The sequence below is a fragment of the Aulostomus chinensis genome, chromosome 11 (assembly GCF_037954235.1).
Source record: "Aulostomus chinensis isolate RoL2024-O1b breed Wild chromosome 11, RoL_Achi_v1.0, whole genome shotgun sequence".
NCBI lineage: Eukaryota > Metazoa > Chordata > Actinopteri > Syngnathiformes > Aulostomidae > Aulostomus > Aulostomus chinensis.
Window position 1 is genome coordinate 15,296,095 of NC_141330.1, and position 18,986 is coordinate 15,315,080.

The following is an 18,986-nucleotide window of genomic DNA, read 5'->3' on the forward strand; positions in this document are numbered from 1 at the left end:
TCTTACCATAATGGATCCTGGCACTTATATAAGTGAGCAGTGATACATCACTTACTTCTAATGCACTCTTAGAGGAGGTGTGTGTGTGCCTCTTACATATATTTATGAATATATATATATATATATATATATATGTATATGTGTGTGTGTGTGTGTATATATATGTATGTATGTATATATATATGTGTGTATATATATATGTGTGTATGTATATATATATATATATGTGTGTATATATATATATGTATATGGCATGTTTCAAGAACTTGAGGGATAGGACCGCCTCCTGAAATTCAGTGGTTTGAATCAATTTACTTTTAGTTGTGCCTAAAGAACTTGAATCTGGAAGTTTTCTCTTCTGGAAAAGAGAAGAATACTGCTGCTGGAGGGTGAGGTCAAGGGTCAAGGCAGGTCGTTGAGCACCTGAGCTGAAGAGAATAACCTCTGTATTGCATAGAGCTGTACTTGCTGCATGAAGGTTGGCCTCTCAACATGTGTTGTTTATTCTCTTTACGTTTTCTTCCCCCCTTTTCTTTCTCTTTTCTCTTTGTGAGAGTGAGTTTAACTCTCTCACAGCCAGGGCCCATTCAGCCTCACTGGGCCTCAGCCAAGACTAACAAGCCCACAGCCAGAGAAGCACCAGCAGGCCTGGAACAGGGGAGAGGGGGAGGTGTTTGGAGAGAGTTGAGACGTCGACAGTAAAGATGGAAGAAAGGGAGAGAGAGGAAGGAGCAGAAGTAGAAAGTCATTTAATACAGTGTCCTTTGGACTGAAGAGGGTTGGATGTGCCAGAACTGCTTTTCTTATTTCACTCTATCCTGTCGGTCTCTTCACATCCTCTGATTTGTGTTTTCTGTACCAGAAATGGTGAAGAGCTGTTGAAACATGTAGAGCCTAACATAAACCTGCACGCATGCATGAAGTATTCCCATGATAGCTGGATCAGGTAACATGCTATACACATAAAGTCCACCAGCAGCTGTTAACATATGTACTTTATTCATAGGCAATGAAATATCGAGAGAAACTCTGCTGCTTGTCTATGAAATGAATTGGGGGGGATGCATCTAGTGTAATTTTTTTTAGAAACTTTCAGAACTTTCAGCAGCGAGGCAGTTGAGAATGTGATTTCATGCCTGTAATAGTTTGAAAGTACCCAAACCACTGCAGCAGCATTTTACACAAGAGCATCAGCTCCCTGACTTACTTTTTTCTGAGCTGGCTGGTTGGAGCCGTGTTTTAACAATGATAAGGAAGTTGGCGTCCAGGTATGAAGGCTGACTGACTGTGGAAGGTTGTCATGTTGTTGTGAAACTGGACCAGCAGGCTTCTATTATCCAACATCCAACCCTCTGCGCTTTGTGCGGTTCTTCTACAATATTATGTGACCACAGATCATCTATGTTCACATTCCTGTGGGTGGGGATATGCACACAGAAATAACGCTCTTATAACAACTCTGAAAAGCTGCTTTAATCGATATATCTGCTCTGTTGTCTTCCTGCTGTTTTCATGTTTTAGTTCACTCGCAGCGCTCGGATCATGGTAGCTTTTTACGTCATAAAGAAAAACCTACCGTTGAAAATTTGCTCCTTAGCAGAAGCTGGTGACTAGCTGTTGAACATAGTCACTTAGCAGCTGCTAAATACATTGTTCAGGAGCTGTTTAGAGACCGTAAACATAGCTTAAGGACAGTTAGCATGGATAGAAACAGTCATGCTAATGTTGCTCTGTTGCTCAAACATCTGGACGTGTCTGTGTTTGCTAACAGGGTTGCGAACATTGCAAGAAATGTTTTGTCAGGAGTACGCACCATTTTGCTGCTTAAAAATCTGAATGATGTAGAGGAGTTCCAGCAGTAGTCATCATTAAATAATAAATATGTCCACAAAATCCCCAAACTGTTTCCTATTGATACCACATGCTAAGCTAACAATGCTAGCTCTAGCTTCATATGTAACGGACACATATCAGTGGTATCAGCCATTTTGCTCTCAGTTAAAACAGGAGTAAAAGTATTTCTAAAAATGTTGACTGACTCATGTTAATGGTGAATGGTTCCAAACAGCAAATATTAAATATAAGCTTTTCAATTTCATTTAGCACAAGCTAGCTGACACACAGAAAATAGGCATGAGGTCTTTTTTTTCTACACTGCAAATTTTGCAGGAAAACATGTTAGAAAACACGGATGCTTGCTGTTTCCTGGTGTAGCTTAGCTTAAATTAATTTTGGGGGTCCAAGGTACAATAGTTGTTCTCTTTCACTGGTTAGTAATCTATCCGTTAATAACAGTAACAGTACTTAAGAATGTTGGAATGAATTCCAACAGTAACTCCACCTCACACACTCCCTTATCATCTTTATTTCTCTCTCACTCCCTCCTTATCTGCTCCAGAATGACCGATATATTTAGAGTGAAATAAGAAAAGCAGTTCTGGCACATCCAACCCTCTTCAGTCCAAAGGACACTGTATTAAATGACTTTCTACTTCTGCTCCTTCCTCTCTCTCCCTTTCTTCCATCTTTACTGCCATTAATAACAGTAACAGTAGGCCTACTTAAGAATGTTGGAATGAATTCCAACAGTAACTCCACCTCACACACTCCCTGATTATCTTTATTTCTCTCTCACTCCCTCCTTATCTACTCCAGAATGACCGATATATTTAACTAGAACATCTCTATCTCTGTTCTCAGGTGTGCCAGTTCGTGGTGTCGGTGAATGGGCTGAACGTCCTCTGTCAGGACTATCGGACTGTCAGCAACCTCATCCTTACTGGACCCAGGACAATCGTTATGGAAGTGATGGAGGAGATATAATATTTAAGGAGAGCCTCATTCATGACAGATGTAGCAAAGACAAGAGGACTCAAAAAAATTGATGTCCAAACCACGCAGATGGAGAAAATGGATGAGTGGAAACTCCATCCTGTTCAGATGAGGTGTATGACTGAGAAACTGTGTGTGGGAATAGGATTAATGACTCAACCTGTTGAGAAAACACACAGGTTGTTCTCTATTTTTTTTGTGTATTTAGAGGTGCACTTAGTGGGAGGATGCACCGCCGCCTCGGAAGAGTGATCCAACAGCTTCAGTGTACCATCCAGAGCCCTGATTTTCTCTGGATGTTCCTGTGCTGCCCCCTGGTGGAACGTACCGACACACACATACGCACACACACTCATACGCGCGCGCGCGCACACACACACACACACACACACACAAACACACACACACATACACAACAAAATCTGAAGTCTTTGGTTTTTCTTGATGTTTTTCTTTTCTTTTCTTGGGAACTGACGAGAGCAAAAAGACTAAACAAACTTGATTTCTGCTCTTCTTATGTAAAGATTTAGCCACACTGTCAGAAACAAACGAATCCCAGGGTATATTTTCATTCAGTTGAAAGTTGTTACTGTAGATAATAACGATGAAGTGGTAAACTATATGACATAAACAGGCACAGTGTATATAGTAAATGAGCAGATTTAACATGGAGTCCTGCAGCCTGCTGTGCTAACGCGTGGTTGCAGGAAGGCAGCGGTTTAAAGTGGAAGAAGTTGCATCATCACCAGTAGTCAAGCTGACACTGTTGAATCATCTTTGAAACTGGAAATGATGTTGACCTTGTCAGGCCTCATTCATGAAATGCTCGTGTGCACAAAATTAGTTTTTACACACGGTCATTTTTGAATTTTTTTTAAACCTCCATTTGGTTTCAAAAATAGGAACTAACGCTGGATGACTACTTATTGCTCTTGACATTTATAATAATAGGTTAAAAACACTTCATGAATGAGGCCCGTTAAGAGACAATGTGCATGCTGACAGGAGTTTACTTAAAAGAACATCAGAGAATATTTCTTCTCTGTTGTTGCTATGGTTTCCAGGTACATCCAACAGCCTCTGGATTATCGCCACTTTGACCTCAACTGTCTCATTGAGACTCTCATTGAATTGGTTGAGTTTAATTGAATTTGTTAATGCTCTTAGTACTTTTAGTCAGGCAGCAGAAATCTACTGCCCTTTCTAAGCAAATATACTACAGGAGATGGAGTAAACAAACCAATATAGAACAAAAAAAGAAGTCTAAATACATGTATGGAAGGAGGACTGAAGCAGGTTTGAGGTGTGGAGAGATGAAGACGCACACTGTTGTCTTCTTGTTGACAGTTTACTGTACATGTGCAGACAACATGTGCTGCTTAGACATAGTAGCACCAACAAGTGATATAATAGTACAATAAGCATAGATAGAAGTCCTAATAGTACTCAAAGGCGTCTGTTTAGGCCTGAGTAAACACCTTTTTATTTGTTTTAGGCAAAAACCTACCTAAATGGGTTCAGGGGACAGATCCTGGAATAAAAAAGGAAAATTCCTCCTTTTTCAGAATGTGTTTGGGTTGAAATAATTGATAGGGCCCAAAGTTAGTGAGAATGTTAGAACCGCATCCAAATAATTGATTTGTCTATGTGGCAAACACCCGATGTGAGTCAGGAGCTGCGTGTAACCAGCAGAGGGCAACAGTCTCCAGAAAGTGACAGGAAGAAAATCCCTTGCTATTCTCAGTGGTTTTGTAAAAATGAGACATGGAAGAAGGTGAAAAACATCATCATCGTTTCATCTTGAGCTCGTCTGTACTTAGAACCACGATACAGGAAGTTTAGGTGATGTCAAAATGAAGGATCCTTTCAAAGATGTCAGCCACTGTCTGAGCCTACCAGTGGTATAAAGATAAATTACCTCTGGTGGATGGAGTCTGATGTGGACAGTTACCTGTTCACGGGGGGTTCTCACTCTTTAGTGGAACTATTCCAGTAACTATAGTCCCTGTCAATCATTTTGACCTGAACGAACGGGAGAATGGGGCCAAGTTAAATGCTGAAAATGTAGAGTGAACATTTTGTATTCAAGTGGAACAATTCAGAACGTCTTTCTTGCCGAATGGTAAAATGAATATGTCACTGAAGGTAGTTATATAGCGGCCATCTTGTTGATGTAACAGTACATAAATGTTGTGACTGCCGTGACGCGTGCGCATGATTCTTGTAAATTTGTAGCTTCTAATCCAAAGCTAGGAGACAAAATCATTTCTGAGCCAAAGTAGATTGAACTTTTTTTTTTTAACTTTATTAACTTGCTAATAGCACTTCCAGGAGATACAAATCAAACCTTTGCCAAATGTTTCTATGTAATCGTCACATTAGATCAAAGTGACTTTTCAGACAGTGGTAATATTCCATTTGTGATATTTTGATGTAGCTGCTGCATGTTAAGATGTATCGAGGCAGGAATTGAGCGTTCTCTCATATTTGCAGTTTCATTTTTCCACACAATCCCAGTTGACCAGTATTAACAACAAGATTCTTACGTTGTTCATGTCTGGACTCCACGTACATTTTTTCTGTCTGTTTCTTTAATTACAAAACTGCCTATCTCCAGGTTTCACCAAGTGTCTGGAAAAATAAGACGGAAAATGAGGGCGGTGTCTGTTAATGACAGGTGATGAAATAGGCAGACGTGTTTAACCAAGCGTTATTTTCGGGGTCTCAGTTTTTGCACTAGAGCTCGATCGATTTATCGTTTGGCCACATTTAACGGCCGATAGTTGCTCTTCGCAGATATATTGGCGTCTGCGTGGGTTTGGTGAAGTGTGCCGATGTGAAAACTGAACTGTGATCATTTAGTTTTGTACGCTCTGTTTAACTTCAGTTGAGCAGCGTCGGCGCATCGAGATCCAGGATCAGTCGGGTTCTCGCCGGCACTTTTGACGGTGCCGGTCATTGTTGCTGGTCATTTCATCTCTGCTTCTGCTGTGAGCTCATCTCGTATCAGATGATCTCGCTTCGGCTGTGAGGACAATCAGAGTTTTATGGACCTTTTTACAGTTTCGGAAGCGGAAGCCTGACTGAATGTATCTCACCTTTGTTGATGTTGTTGTCTTCATACTTCATCTTTACTGATGGGTTCACTAAAGGGATTCTTTGATATATTTTAACCTCGTGAGGCTGAAGTGAAGGCCAAGATATGTCAGCAGGTATCTGTGTGTGCGTGCATCTGTGTGCGTGTGTGTGTGTGTGTGTTCTTTCCCTCCACTACTATCAGAAATTGAATGTTGGTTTCAAGACAATATAAGCTCACAGTCTGTTTTTGATGAAGCAGCTACATCTGACTCAGATATTCTAATGTCTACAAAGTTGATTAAGTGTTGAATAAACTAATTCTGCTCTGTGCCGCTTGCTTTCTCTTCTCTACTCTTTGGTGTTATTTACCAACGTTAGGCTGGTTTCAGACACAAGGGGCGCTGCTGCATCCTGTCTGGAAGTGGCTAGGTTTTGTGATAAAGGTCATGGCATGAAACAACGAGCGAGAGGAAGGACATTTTTAATTTTGTACATTCATGCTTTGACGAACTGACATCAACTGAGGGAAGGTGCTTCCTCTTCTGTGGCTGTTCTGCAGCATCTACTGTAAACCAGACGATGGCCATCAGCCTCCGCCTCAGAAAGCATCAGGGGGCATCTTCCGGCCTGATCTGCTGCCTATGTGATTAACTTTGCATTTTTCAGGAAATTAATTCGAGTTCTCTGGTCTTGTGCTGCAGCTCCAACCTGCACAGCTAAAACACACCGGCATCTTGTCATATAAAAGAGAAAAGCCAGATGAAGCACTGGTCGTGTGTGTTTGAGAGCAGAAAAAAAAACATCTCATGTATTTAAGATAAGACAATAGGAGAAATAATAATTGAATTAAAATACAACAAATTCTGAAAAGACTTGCAACTCAACACCAAGGATTTTTTTGACTTCACTTGGACTTGATTCTCTCCCCAAAGTCTAAAATGTTAAACATTAGAACGGTGACGCCAATATTTAGTATTTGGCCAGTGTTTCTCCAGTGAAGCTGCACCAGCAGAGGAGGAAGTGAGGTGTTTGACAGGGCAGACAGACACAATCCTCCCAGGAGGATTTCAGAGAGGAACAGCCAACATGTTTCCAAAGATCATTACCTTCCCACGCTGCATAATGATGAACAGAGACAAACAAACTGTGATTCTCCAAACCTGCTATTTAAAAATCCCAGACTGGGATGATGCAGCTGCCGAGATTTCTCAAAACACTTTTCCATGATGTCACTTGTTAAATGTTAAAAATCATAGAAAGTGTACAAGCATACACCTTTTTAAAGGCTATATAGCATCTTTCTGTAATTTTTCCATGGACACACACACACACACACACACACACACACACACACACACACACACACACTCACTGACTCACTTGGATCGAACCAGTGATCCTTCAGTAACTTACAGCCACTCTACCTCCTGGGTCATACCACTCATACCGGATGAGCCTGAGCCGCTGCAGGCCAAAATAAAACATTGAATGCATGGAGTTTATTCCTACCTGTCCCTCAGTTGCTTTGCATTTGAAAAGAAAATTATAGGAATTGCATTGAACTTAGACTCAGTTTCAGACTTGCTTGAGATTTGCCCTTCTTGATTCTGACACTCGAGTCAAAAATTCACTGGAGTCTCGCAAATCAATGACTGAGTCCCCGCCTCTGTCCATCTTATGAAGAAGTTTTAAAAAATAACTAACTCTCTACTACGAACAAACTCTACTACTGTCTGTGAAACCTGTTCCTGATTGTTGTTTTCATCAGTTTCACCAAAATAAAAGCCGAATTACAACTTTGTAACTGTACTGCCACCAGATGGCAACTACACTGTGTCTCTCTCTTGCTCTCTCCCTCTCTCTGTCTCACACACACACACACACACACACACGGAAGGTGTGGTCTCTGCTGAGAAAGAGCAGATGTCATCCAAGCAAGCAGCTGAACAGTTTTTCATCTTCTTCGTCTCTCTCCTTTGATCTGTTAAACTTGACAGCTTCATTCATTTCTCTATAATGGAGAGTGCCTTCGACAACTTGGATGCTGCTGGTTTCCTGGAAATTTGGCAACACTTTGATGCAGATGGTGAGGACAGTGAATGATATGTGCAACATATTTTATTTGTTAAAAATGTGCATTATTATTATTATTTATTTGATCTTTTTTTTAATCTTTGTTACTGGACTGTGAAAAATATCTGCAAAGGCAAACTTGGGTTATATTAAGTTCTAACTCTGTTCTTATCACAAACCACCTTGAGAGCAACTGTTACTTATTTCTGTGCGTGAAGATGGCAAAGGCTGTCGAGACAAAGTCCAGGCAAATGCACTATTCCTTTTGATGACATGTCTGCAAGGAAATCACAGCTCAAATGTGAAAATATGAATCACTTCTCCAGTATTTAGATTTTAATCAGATTTTTTTAACAGACAATGGCTACATTGAGGGCAAAGAACTTGATGACTTTTTTCGTCACATGATGAAGAGACTGGGTCCAAAGGTAAGCCTCATTCATATAAATTCATAACGAGTGATGACAGCAGTTTAATGCAGCGTTGACACCTTTTCACTCTCATCTGACTCATAACGCATCATTTCCACTTGCAGCGTCAAAGGAAACTACTTATTGCCGTTTCAAAATAATATAAGAATAATTACTGATACTGATTCTTCACATTTCAAAAAAACATTACAATCAGGGCATTTGTTCATTTTACCTGAGCGCAACTTTATCTGCCATGGCATATAATTGTAATTCCTATTCTAATGTTCAGGTGGGTGACTTGATTTGCAGACATAATGAAGGGTTGAATACACTTTCATGGAAATAAGCTTCAATGTTGGCCTCTGGAAGCAGACGTCTAATCTGTGCTGTGTGTGCAGCTGAGCCTCTGCAGTTAACTGGATGGGTGTGGCGGCTGTTAGGCTGGTAGACAACACCATTAAAGAGCTCTGGTAAATGTCAGAGATGCTAAGCAAAGGTGAATCTTCCGCTTGCGTTGTATTATGGATTCTTCGTGTTTACCCGCCAATATGAATTGCTTTTTTGTATGTTGTTTGAGCAAACTCTCAAGCCAGTGAGGATAAAAAATGGCACGAGTGAGCAACTGTGACTTTGTGAGGGCGCGTGTGCGTGGACTCCCTTCGTCACTAATAGGACTGTACTTAAACAAACAGACAACCACATGGTAGTTTGCTTCCCAACATCACCCCCCCCCTCCACACACACACACACACACACACACACAGATTAAGCGTCGTGGTTTTATAGCCTCAGATAAACAACGGTCTTTGCATTCGCTCTTTCGTATATTTTGTTAATAACTTCAAGTTTGCATAAAATTCTGTTTCTGATGTACATTATTTCAGATAACTGGATGTGCCGTTTAACGTTTCTGCTTAGCAACAGAATATTGCTAATGCTTGACAACAAAGTGATGATAAAGTTTCTCTAATGGGTCTGACACACTGTTATCTGCGGACTGTGTTCTGCACTGCATCAACTAATAACCACAGACCAAGAGGTTACTATAGTTACAGGAAAGTAGATGAGGAGTTGCACAGAGAGGCTAGCAGCTAAATATATTCTAAAATTACTTCCCCTCCCCTTACCCCCACTTACATCCCTGCTTCTTGATCTTTATATTGTAATTTGATCCCATAGATTGTAAAATTCAGCCAAGCTAGCCTAATATTGATATTTTCCATGAATTCAAGAGGATACCAAATTGTCTTTCCTGAATAATTTATTAGTTTCAGACTTTTTGGAAGCATGTAGAACTGTAAGAACTGTAAAATACTGACTGATCTTGTTTCATCTCCAGTCATGGAGCCTCCCCCTCCCCCAGGGAGGCCCACGTTTGATCATGGTTCACTGTATTAATGATATCTTATTTTTTTCTGGGTGACAGGGCATGGAGGCAATTAGTTTGAGTCATCAAACCAACTACATATCAAAGGGTGTGATTTTGATTTTTTGATTTCTCTACAGTAGGTACTTTGTACTTGTGTCTCTACTGACACATCGTCACAGGATATTAACGACTGGGTGTCTGGTTATTCTTAACAATAAATTATAACAAGGTTGAAAACCTGGTTATGTAGACAAAAGGCAACTGACTGTAAATCTCTTTTCTTGGCTTTGACTTTGCTTCAGTGGTCCATCAATCCATCCATTTTCTATACTGCTTATCTGTTAAGGGTGGTGGTGGTGGGGGGGGGGGGGGTGGAGTCAATCCCAGCTGACATTGGGTGAGAGGTGGGGTTCACCCTGGACGGGTCACCAGTCCATCACAGGGAACAATCAGGGGTTCAGTATCTTGCTCAAGCACACTTGGACGTGGTCACTGGGGGAAGTGAGGATCGGACCAGCGACCCTTTGGTTGCTAGACGGCCACTCTGCCTCTGAGCCATGCCGCCACTCTTCAGTGGTCACTCTCTGCCATTATTCATTCTACCTTTTGATGGCTCCTCGGTTTATTTAAGTCTTAATACTTTACCTTGAGACTGTCTGCACAGTTTTGAGGCTGCAGCTTCGGTTGTGGTTGCTGTTGTTGTCACCTCTGCATTTTAGAAAGAACCGGCAAAACATCACTACAACACACATACTGACATTGAGAAGAATATCTGAGTCTCCATGGTGACAATCCTTAAAATAACTGTGACTCAACTGGCCATGTAACATTCTTTAGAATTTTCAACATTTTCTTTGACAGGTCTCAATGTACACTTATCCATTTCAGCAGTCTCTCTGATATATACTCATACTTTATGCAGTCTAATACAATTTAGTGGATTTGTAATGAAGGTCACAGAGCAGAAAATCAATGTTGTACTGTAATCTGTTCTAATGTGCCTCAGGAAAAAGTGACTGAGGAGCGAGTTCAGAGACTGAAGCAGAGGTTTATGTCTGCCTACGATGTCACAGCTGATGGAAAACTACAGATTCAGGAGGTACTGTGCAACGTCCTTGGGATGTTGGCCATTTTATTGTAAATTTCCTTCATCATTAACGCTTAATGAAGATGGTGGGAATGTGACAATTTAACATTAAATGTTTTACTTCAGAGAAAGTCAGAAATTTTACACATTTTCTATCTATCTATCTATCTATCTATCTATCTATCTATCTATCTATCTATCTATCTATCTATCTATCTATCTATCTATCTATCTATCAATCATCTATCTATCTATCTATCATCTATCTATCTATCTATCTATCTGTCTATCTATCTATCTATCTATCTATCTATCTATCAATCATCTATCTATCTATCTATCTATCTATCTATCTATCTATCTATCTATCTGTCTATCTATCTATCTATCTGTCTGTCTGTCTGTCTATCTATCTATCTATCTATCTATCTATCTATCTGTCTATCTATCTATCTATCTATCTGTCTGTCTATCTATCTATCTATCTATCTATCTATCTATCTATCTATCTATCTGTCTGTCTGTCTGTCTGTCTATCTATCTATCTATCTATCTATCTATCTATCTATCTATCTATCTATCTATCTATCTATCTATCTATCTATCTATCTATCTATCTGTCTGTCTGTCTGTCTGTCTGTCTGTCTATCTATCTATCTATCTATCTATCAATCTATCTATCTATCTATCTATCTATCCATCTATCCATCCATCCATCCATCCATCCATCTATCTATCTATCTATCTATCTATCTATCTATCTATCTATCTATCTATCTATCTATCTATCTATCTATCTATCTATCTATCTATCTATCTATCTGTCCGTCCGTCCGTCCGTCCGTCCGTCCGTCCATCCATCCATCCATCTGTCCGTCCGTCCGTCTGACCGTCCGTCTGTCTGTCTGTCTGTCTGTCTATCTATCATCTGTCTAATTTCTGACTTGCTTCACAGTAAAACCTATTTGCTATTAAAGTCATGATGAAGCCTGTATGTGTGTTTCTCCCACCCAGTGACGTGATCCTGTCATACGACTCTTTCACATTTATGGTTCACATAAAAGCGCTACAGCTGCCATTGCACACTCTTCTCCCTGTCAACTGCACTTCCTGTCCAGACGAACTCACGATTCATTACAAACCTTTAACCCTCTTAACACCACCTCAGGCTTTACCCTGCCCTCTGTTTCCTAGCTCATCTCCTACACCTCCACTCTTCCTTTAACACATCTCATCTTCATCTTTTATTCATTAAATTTCCGGGACTTCAAAGCTGTCTTTTTAGAGAACAGACGCTGGGCCCAGTTCGTGACACGATCTTATACACAAATGTGTTCTCACAGAAGTGAAACGCTACATTTATTCTTACAGACAGGAAACAATTTGCAGCTTCTTTCCACCTGACATCTCCCGCTTTCCAAACCTGAGTGATTAAGGAAAATGACAGGAGCAGAGGAGATTCCTGAATAAAGTTGTGCGTGGAGTTAATCCGTTTAACCATGCCAAATGTGCCGAACAACAAAGCAGGCTGAGTCTGGGTCCCAGGCTCCACTTAGACGCTCTACAGCCGCAACACCAGTAGTTCATTACTGCATTCTGGAAACTCCAACTGCGTGAGTCCCAGAGTCTTTAGTGATGTATTTGGCTGATGCTTATTGATTTCTCTGAGACACTGATTTACTGCGGCTGCCGCAGGACCTGCCTCGAGTCGGCAAAGTTCTTTGGAGCTCAATCTGAAGCTGCACATCCAGCTGAATGGCCCAAGTGTTGTCAACAACAGGTTAGGGTTACTGTCCTGAAGTATCACCAAGTATGTCTCTCGTGATACTTACACACCAGTTCCCAACAAACTGTCAGCTTGTGCTCTGCAGATGCATTAGGAAGGAAGTCAGCTGACCATTAAGCAAACCGCTGCATCCTCACTGATAGCTGCACGAAGAGCTGTTCTTCCTCCACCTCACAAGCCTGGTCTATCAAACTGTGTCAGGCTTTCTTCATTTGGCACCTCTCTTGGTGCACTGCGCTTGTTCTAGCTGGGCTGTATGTCAGCTTCAGGCTGCACTATTGTCTGCTATTTTAATTAGATTGATGAATGGAGCCAAGTTTAATCTACTAATGGAAGGTTAATATTATTAAAGGACAGCAGGACTACTAGAACTGGAAAGGAGCCAGGAGGAGACATTATAGGCTTTGCCCAACCGATGGAGGTGGACTGCATATGAATGTTTTTGGAAATCTCTTCTCTTTCACTCCCATTTATCTACTTATCTAGGGTTGCAATGGATGTATGCCCTCACTGGAAAACATTTCTAATCACAATCAGACATTGCAGGGACCAGAATAAATTGGTGTGTGTGTGTGTGTACAGTATGGCTGGTGTGGATTTGTCACTCTGCTCAAACCTCTGCTTTGTTCTCCAGTTGGCCAACATGATCCTCCCTGAAGATGAGAACTTCCTGTTGATTTTCCGTAGAGAAGCTCCGCTGGACAACAGTGTTGACTTCATGAAGGTGAATTCTCTCATAGATTGAACAAAGGTGGGTCAGTTGTTCTGAAACATGTGATACGGCTGCAGCCCCTATTTGCTGTTGAAGCGTAGAAGCTTTTTTTTTCTTTTTTTTTTCCATGTCATCACCAGTTTAAATGAGTTCTGCTTCTTTTGGGCTACTATTCAACAGCACCGAGACAACAGTAGTGCTTTGTAATGCTTCTTCTTCTCTTTTTTTAACCAGTAGCGACATGTTTTTGATGTATCTACTGAGATGCTCCACTTCTCATCGTGACTATATAAAAACAAACTCTACTGATCCTTGGTGTGCCCTCTGCAGATTTGGAGAAAGTATGATGTTGACTCCAGCGGCTACATATCAGCTCAGGAGCTCAAGGTAAGGCTGCAAAAAGTGCACTAAACACACAACAGAAGCTATAAAACACTTCTGTCTGAGGCCCAGCTGAGCAGTGGCAGAAAGTGACTGGAACCTCAGACACCATCTCCTCCACCGTCATTCCCTCTGGTGTTTGTCCGTCTCTGCGTCTCACTCCTTTAGACAGATGATTCTCCTGTTTTGAGGGCATTTGGTCAAAACTTAAAAACAGCAGTTTTATTTTGTTTGAAAAGGAAATGATTAGATACAAAAGTATTTGATGTACATTCTAATGGGATGAACGCATGTTATAACTTGAACCGTTGGAATTTTTTTGTTAAGTTAATTAGCTGTATATGTGCATATGTGTGTGTGGGGTTTCAGTTATTCTGTTATTATTTTTTAAGGCTTTTCTTAAAGACCTGTTCCAGCTGCACAGCAAGGAAGTGACAACTGACAAGCTGGAGGAATACACTGATGCAATGGTAGGAATGCCATGCATGCACGTACACACACACACACACACACACACACACACACACACACACACACACACACACACACACACACGACAAACTAATCTATCGTAAACAGGCTAGCAGAATGACTACATAGTTGAAAATTATATTTTTTATTTCCCGGTACAAAAAAGAACACAAAATCAACATTTACAAACACAAAAAATCGGCTAGTTTCATTTTTTTGAATGAATTTGACTAATCCCTGGACTATCATCCTCATATGCTGTCTTTTTTTGATCGTATTTTTCATTTTGGAAGCGAATGACTCACTCAAGCTTCGTAACAGAATGAGCTGGCTTTAATCATTGCTGGTGTAAAGGGAATAAAACCCTTAAATGTGACCTGCAGTTATTCATGTTCCTAAATATATTCATACTCTTTTTTTTTTCAGATGAAAATCTTTGACAAAAACAAGGATGGCCGCTTGGATTTGAATGATTTGGCCAGGTACTTTTAAGACAATTTCATAGCCAGTCTAAAGATAAATGTGTTTGGATGACATTTTACATTTGTCTTTAAACTATTACACCATCTAATGGACCTACATTTCTGCTCTCAGATGAGGCTGAGTGATATTTTCAAATGCTAACATTCATTAGCTTTCAAAATAATTGATCTGTGGTGAACTAAGCCATTAAAGATTACCCATATCTTCCATCACAGCAGCCTACTTTCTGAGCCACAGAAATTCAAACATAAAATTCAATTTCTGCTTCTTAAAACTAATTTCCTGTAACTACTTTTCCAGATTAGGATGTGACTCCGTGGTGTTCTCTCTTTTTTTAGGATCTTGGCGTTGGAGGAGAATTTCCTGCTCCAGTTCCAGATGGATGTGTGTTGCTCTTGATAGGATTTGGACAAATAAAACATGAATTAAATTTTCATTGTTCTCCTCTTGACATAGAACATGTCATGTCTGGTCTTCCCCAGGCGTGCAGTAAAGAGGAGATGAAGAGAGACTTTGAGAAGATCTTTGACCATTATGATGTGGTAAGTAGAGTAATAAGAAGGAACACTGAATCTCTATGTTGGAGGAGGGCAATTAGGAGCAAGTCTTCCCCTTAATATCTTGGTTTAGGTGGTGTCACACGGCTAAACCCACTAATCATGCTTTCAGAGGTCTTTGACGGAAGAATCTAAAGTCTCTTATCATCCAGGGAGAGTTGGAGTCATTTTTCCCAGTCAAGCAGCTAAACCAGATATCACAAGCAATTGATGGTTGTCATTCCCAAGGAAGAAAAACTCCAAATCTTCATAGTGTGAGGAGGCATGCATTAGAGTACTTGCTACTGCTCTGTAATTACACATAATGAAATAAATTGCCTATTATGTTGTCAGGTCCACTCATTCACCGCACATCATCGGAGTCAATTATTCCAATCAGGAGTCACTGATAAGCTTTCTCTATTCGGCACAACCATATTTATGACCCCTGACTGCATCAAGACAAAACAAGACTTTCTCAAATAGCTAGAAAAAGAGTAACACACAAAATGAAACATACTCTTCATTATTCACTGAGCTATGAGTTCCCTTTTCAGTTTGGTCAAATTCGCAAGTGCAGGGAACCTACGGCCAGACAGCTTAAGCTTCAGGTTCAGATGACTTCTCTCTGAGTGTACATAGATTCGTTTTGGAGTAAATCAGAGGAGAACATCCATACCAACAGACATTAAACGATAAAAACAATGATGGAAGATGGATGCAACAAAATTAAGTCTCAGAGCTCAACAGAGAAAATGCCCCGTGAAAGCACTGTATAAGACCACTTGCCTGCCAGGATAAGGTGACAAGATAAATAAATTCTACCTTCCGTTCCATCACTCCGGGCCAGGAGTTGCTATGACTTATTTGAATCAGCAGTCGCAGCTGGAACAAATACACATAAACACAGCATGGGAGTCGTTGCTAGAGATGTAGCTGCCCTCAGTTGCAACTGTGTATGTATCGATAATGTTATTGGATAATTTACCTTTACAAGCTACAACATGATGGAGTTCAAGTACCTCAGGGTCTCATCGGGAGTGAGCGTCTGATGGAGCGTGACCTCGATGATCAACTGTTACGTCTACAGCGGAGTGTCACTATATGATTCACAAATCCTCTTAAGGCTAAAGGCAGCTCCTCACCTGCTGATTTAGGAGAAGTTAAGGGTAGTGACGATGAAAACTAAGAACAAAACATGCAGAAAGTTGCAGAACGTCACTTCATGACCAAAGCTGAATTTTAGTCTTCTGGTGCGATCCTAAACTCTCATTTGACCTTTGAACTAAAAGTGCTTTCAGTCCAGCAGAACTGCTTCAAACCGCTCTGTATGCACCCTGTCGAATGACGTTTCCTGTGATAGATATTTCAGTACTTCTGAGGACTGCACCCAGGAAAGGAAAATAAATGAGAGGCTAGAATAGTGTGAGTGGGATGTTAATTGTGAGACTTCCTTGTTTTTTTTCCCCCCTTTCCTTTCCTTCCGGTGCAGAGCAAGACAGGAGCGCTGGAAGGTGCTGAGGTGGACGGATTTGTCAAAGACATGATGGAACTGGTCCGGGTAAGACACCATGCCGCTGTCCTGCATGAGCAACAGTTCGTTTGGTGTATTTTTTTGTTTCTGCCGAAAGTGTGACATACCACATAAGAGTCTCCTACCAAGGGAGTCTTTACATTCAGAGAGTCCACAGGATCAGTTAGCAGCAGCACAATACGACGTTGTTCTTGATTTTAAAGCAGATTACGTTTTGGATTCATTCTATTAATCAACAGTTCCACTGTTAATAAAAGGGTTCACCGCGATGTCACGTTTGAGATTAGATGAGAAAAGGATAAGAGCATCAGCTGTCAGTTGATGGTCATGCATGTGAGGTTTTAAGAAATAGGCACCCCATTTTTATCTGTGTTAACATTAAATGACTAAAATGATGGGAAACTGAATTTGTCATTTACTGTGTGGAGATGTGTCACGCTTATGAAGGTCATTCATATAAGCTTTGCCAACAGAATACGTTCAAACCCATCAGTTATGCCTCCTGAGAGGCAACCAAACATCTTTTTTTATTGGCGATTTAGAGCCAAATACCACACAAGTACATGTGTGTCTGATTACAGCCGTGAATATCATGACGGAATCCCCAGTCAATTAAGTTAATGCACCACTAAAGGACCTCACGGGGATGTGCACTTTTATCAAGCGGAATATTTTTTCTGCTCTCCCTCCACGGCCCTCCTCTCCAGCCCAGTCTCACGGGTCCTGAGCTGGACAAGCTGCGAGTGGTTCTGCTGCGCCACTGTGACGTCAACAAGGATGGAAAGATCCAGAAAAATGAGCTCGCGCTGTGTCTGGGAGTCAAGCCTAAACCTTAGTAGTTGTGTACCTGACAGGCGCAGTCAGAGTGAGATCCTGGTAAAACATCTTTGGATCCACAGATGTGTCGTCATGAAGCGTTGCTAGAATGTGATACTGTACAATTAAGGGAAACTTCAATGACGCACATCTCGAAAGGGAAAGTGTTTCTTGTGCATGTAGCCAAAATAAAAGAATGAAATGTGAATGTTTTTGGTGTTTTGCTAGAATTACAGGTCTGGATTTACAGTATACCAAGTAATGTGTTCCTCAGTGAACATGTCGCCGTCAAATTTGCCAAGTTATTTTTTTTTAAATTGTAATATAAAGTTATCATTGCTTTGTTTGAAGCTGTAGTAACAGTGGTGCTGATGATGTTGGACCATTTGCATGATTTTCTGCCTCAAAAAAACAAAACAAAACAACAAAAACTAAAGCCTGGTGGTCATTGTCATGTTGTTGACACAATAAAAGAATCATTATGAATGGTGTGGATTTTTCAGTTTTTTGTGTATTTGGTCCCTGCTGTAAAAAGTAATACTGTATATGAGAAAAACAGACACCCAATATCAGTCATTCAAAAATTTCTAATATATCACTAAATTATGACTTTTTAATTATTTGAATTGCCAAAATTGTTCAAATTATTCACGAATTCTAAAAAAAAAAGGATGATTTTGTTATGTCATTTAATAATATAAATAAAAACGTATTTAAAATGTTCTTTGATTAGGGTGTTGTTTGTCCAAACACTACCGTAACCAGCTGGAGCAAATTCTCGTGAATAAAAGCACAATTTTTATTTCATGTTCGACGTAGAAATGTTCCAAATTTGATCTCAAAAACAGAATTTGAAATTGTGTTGAATTCTTTCCTGAGGCAGAGAATTGCAGTAAAATGAAAACAGCACTGTTAAACAATGAGCTGTCACCTATGGTGTATTAATCTTTGTGCAAATACATTAAAGGCATCTCTTTTTGTCAAGATGTACACAAATCCTCAGAATTTTCTCTTGCTAAAGGATTTTTTCTTTAATCTTGTTTGAAAGGTGTTGTTCTACGTGAAATGAGTGGAACTACCAGCTGCTGGCTGGGAATCAGAGGTTGGAGGCTCAGCTCCTCCAGGCTTTGTGTCGCGTGCTGAACCAGACCATTAACCTCTCCTGTAGGTTCGTTCGGAGCGAGCAGGTCGTCACATTTCACGTTTTTCACCTTGAAAGGTTCAATAATGGCGGTCCATCACACAGCTGACCCTCCCTGTCAGCCAGCCTTGTGTAGCAGCTCTGATTCAGTCACGTCATGTACACGGTACAAACCCCTGTGAGGATGTTCACGAATGATCGATGCACCGTTGTCATGAGCTTTTCTTTAACTATGTTATCCATGTTTTTCTTTCCTTTTAAACTGTGTCATTCA

General features: G+C 40.5%; 2 protein-coding genes across 3 annotated transcripts in view; both read left to right on the plus strand.

Annotated features, from left to right (window-relative positions):
• Window positions 1-6,300, plus strand: part of deptor (DEP domain containing MTOR-interacting protein) — a 32,038-nt gene extending 25,738 nt beyond the window's left edge. Inside the window, exon 10 of one of the 2 annotated variants that reach the window (XM_086218834.1) lies at window positions 2,701-6,299. In XM_086218834.1, coding sequence (XP_086074960.1) covers window positions 2,701-2,823 — 123 coding nt within the window. In that variant the 3' untranslated portion in view covers window positions 2,824-6,299. Of the gene's footprint in view, window positions 1-2,700 lie in introns of both variants that reach the window. The other variant, XM_086218835.1, reaches the window with a different exon arrangement.
• Window positions 6,301-7,818: 1,518 nt separating this feature from the next.
• Window positions 7,819-18,211, plus strand: LOC147253583 (secretagogin-like). Its single transcript, XM_086217300.1, has 11 exons — window positions 7,819-7,996; window positions 8,341-8,411; window positions 10,772-10,864; window positions 13,273-13,362; window positions 13,681-13,737; window positions 14,124-14,201; window positions 14,629-14,684; window positions 15,024-15,069; window positions 15,168-15,227; window positions 16,714-16,782; window positions 17,463-18,211. Exons 1-11 carry the CDS (start codon window positions 7,927-7,929, stop codon window positions 17,589-17,591), a joined length of 819 nt encoding a protein of 272 aa, XP_086073426.1. The 5' UTR covers window positions 7,819-7,926; the 3' UTR covers window positions 17,592-18,211.
• Window positions 18,212-18,986: the final 775 nt, after the last annotated feature.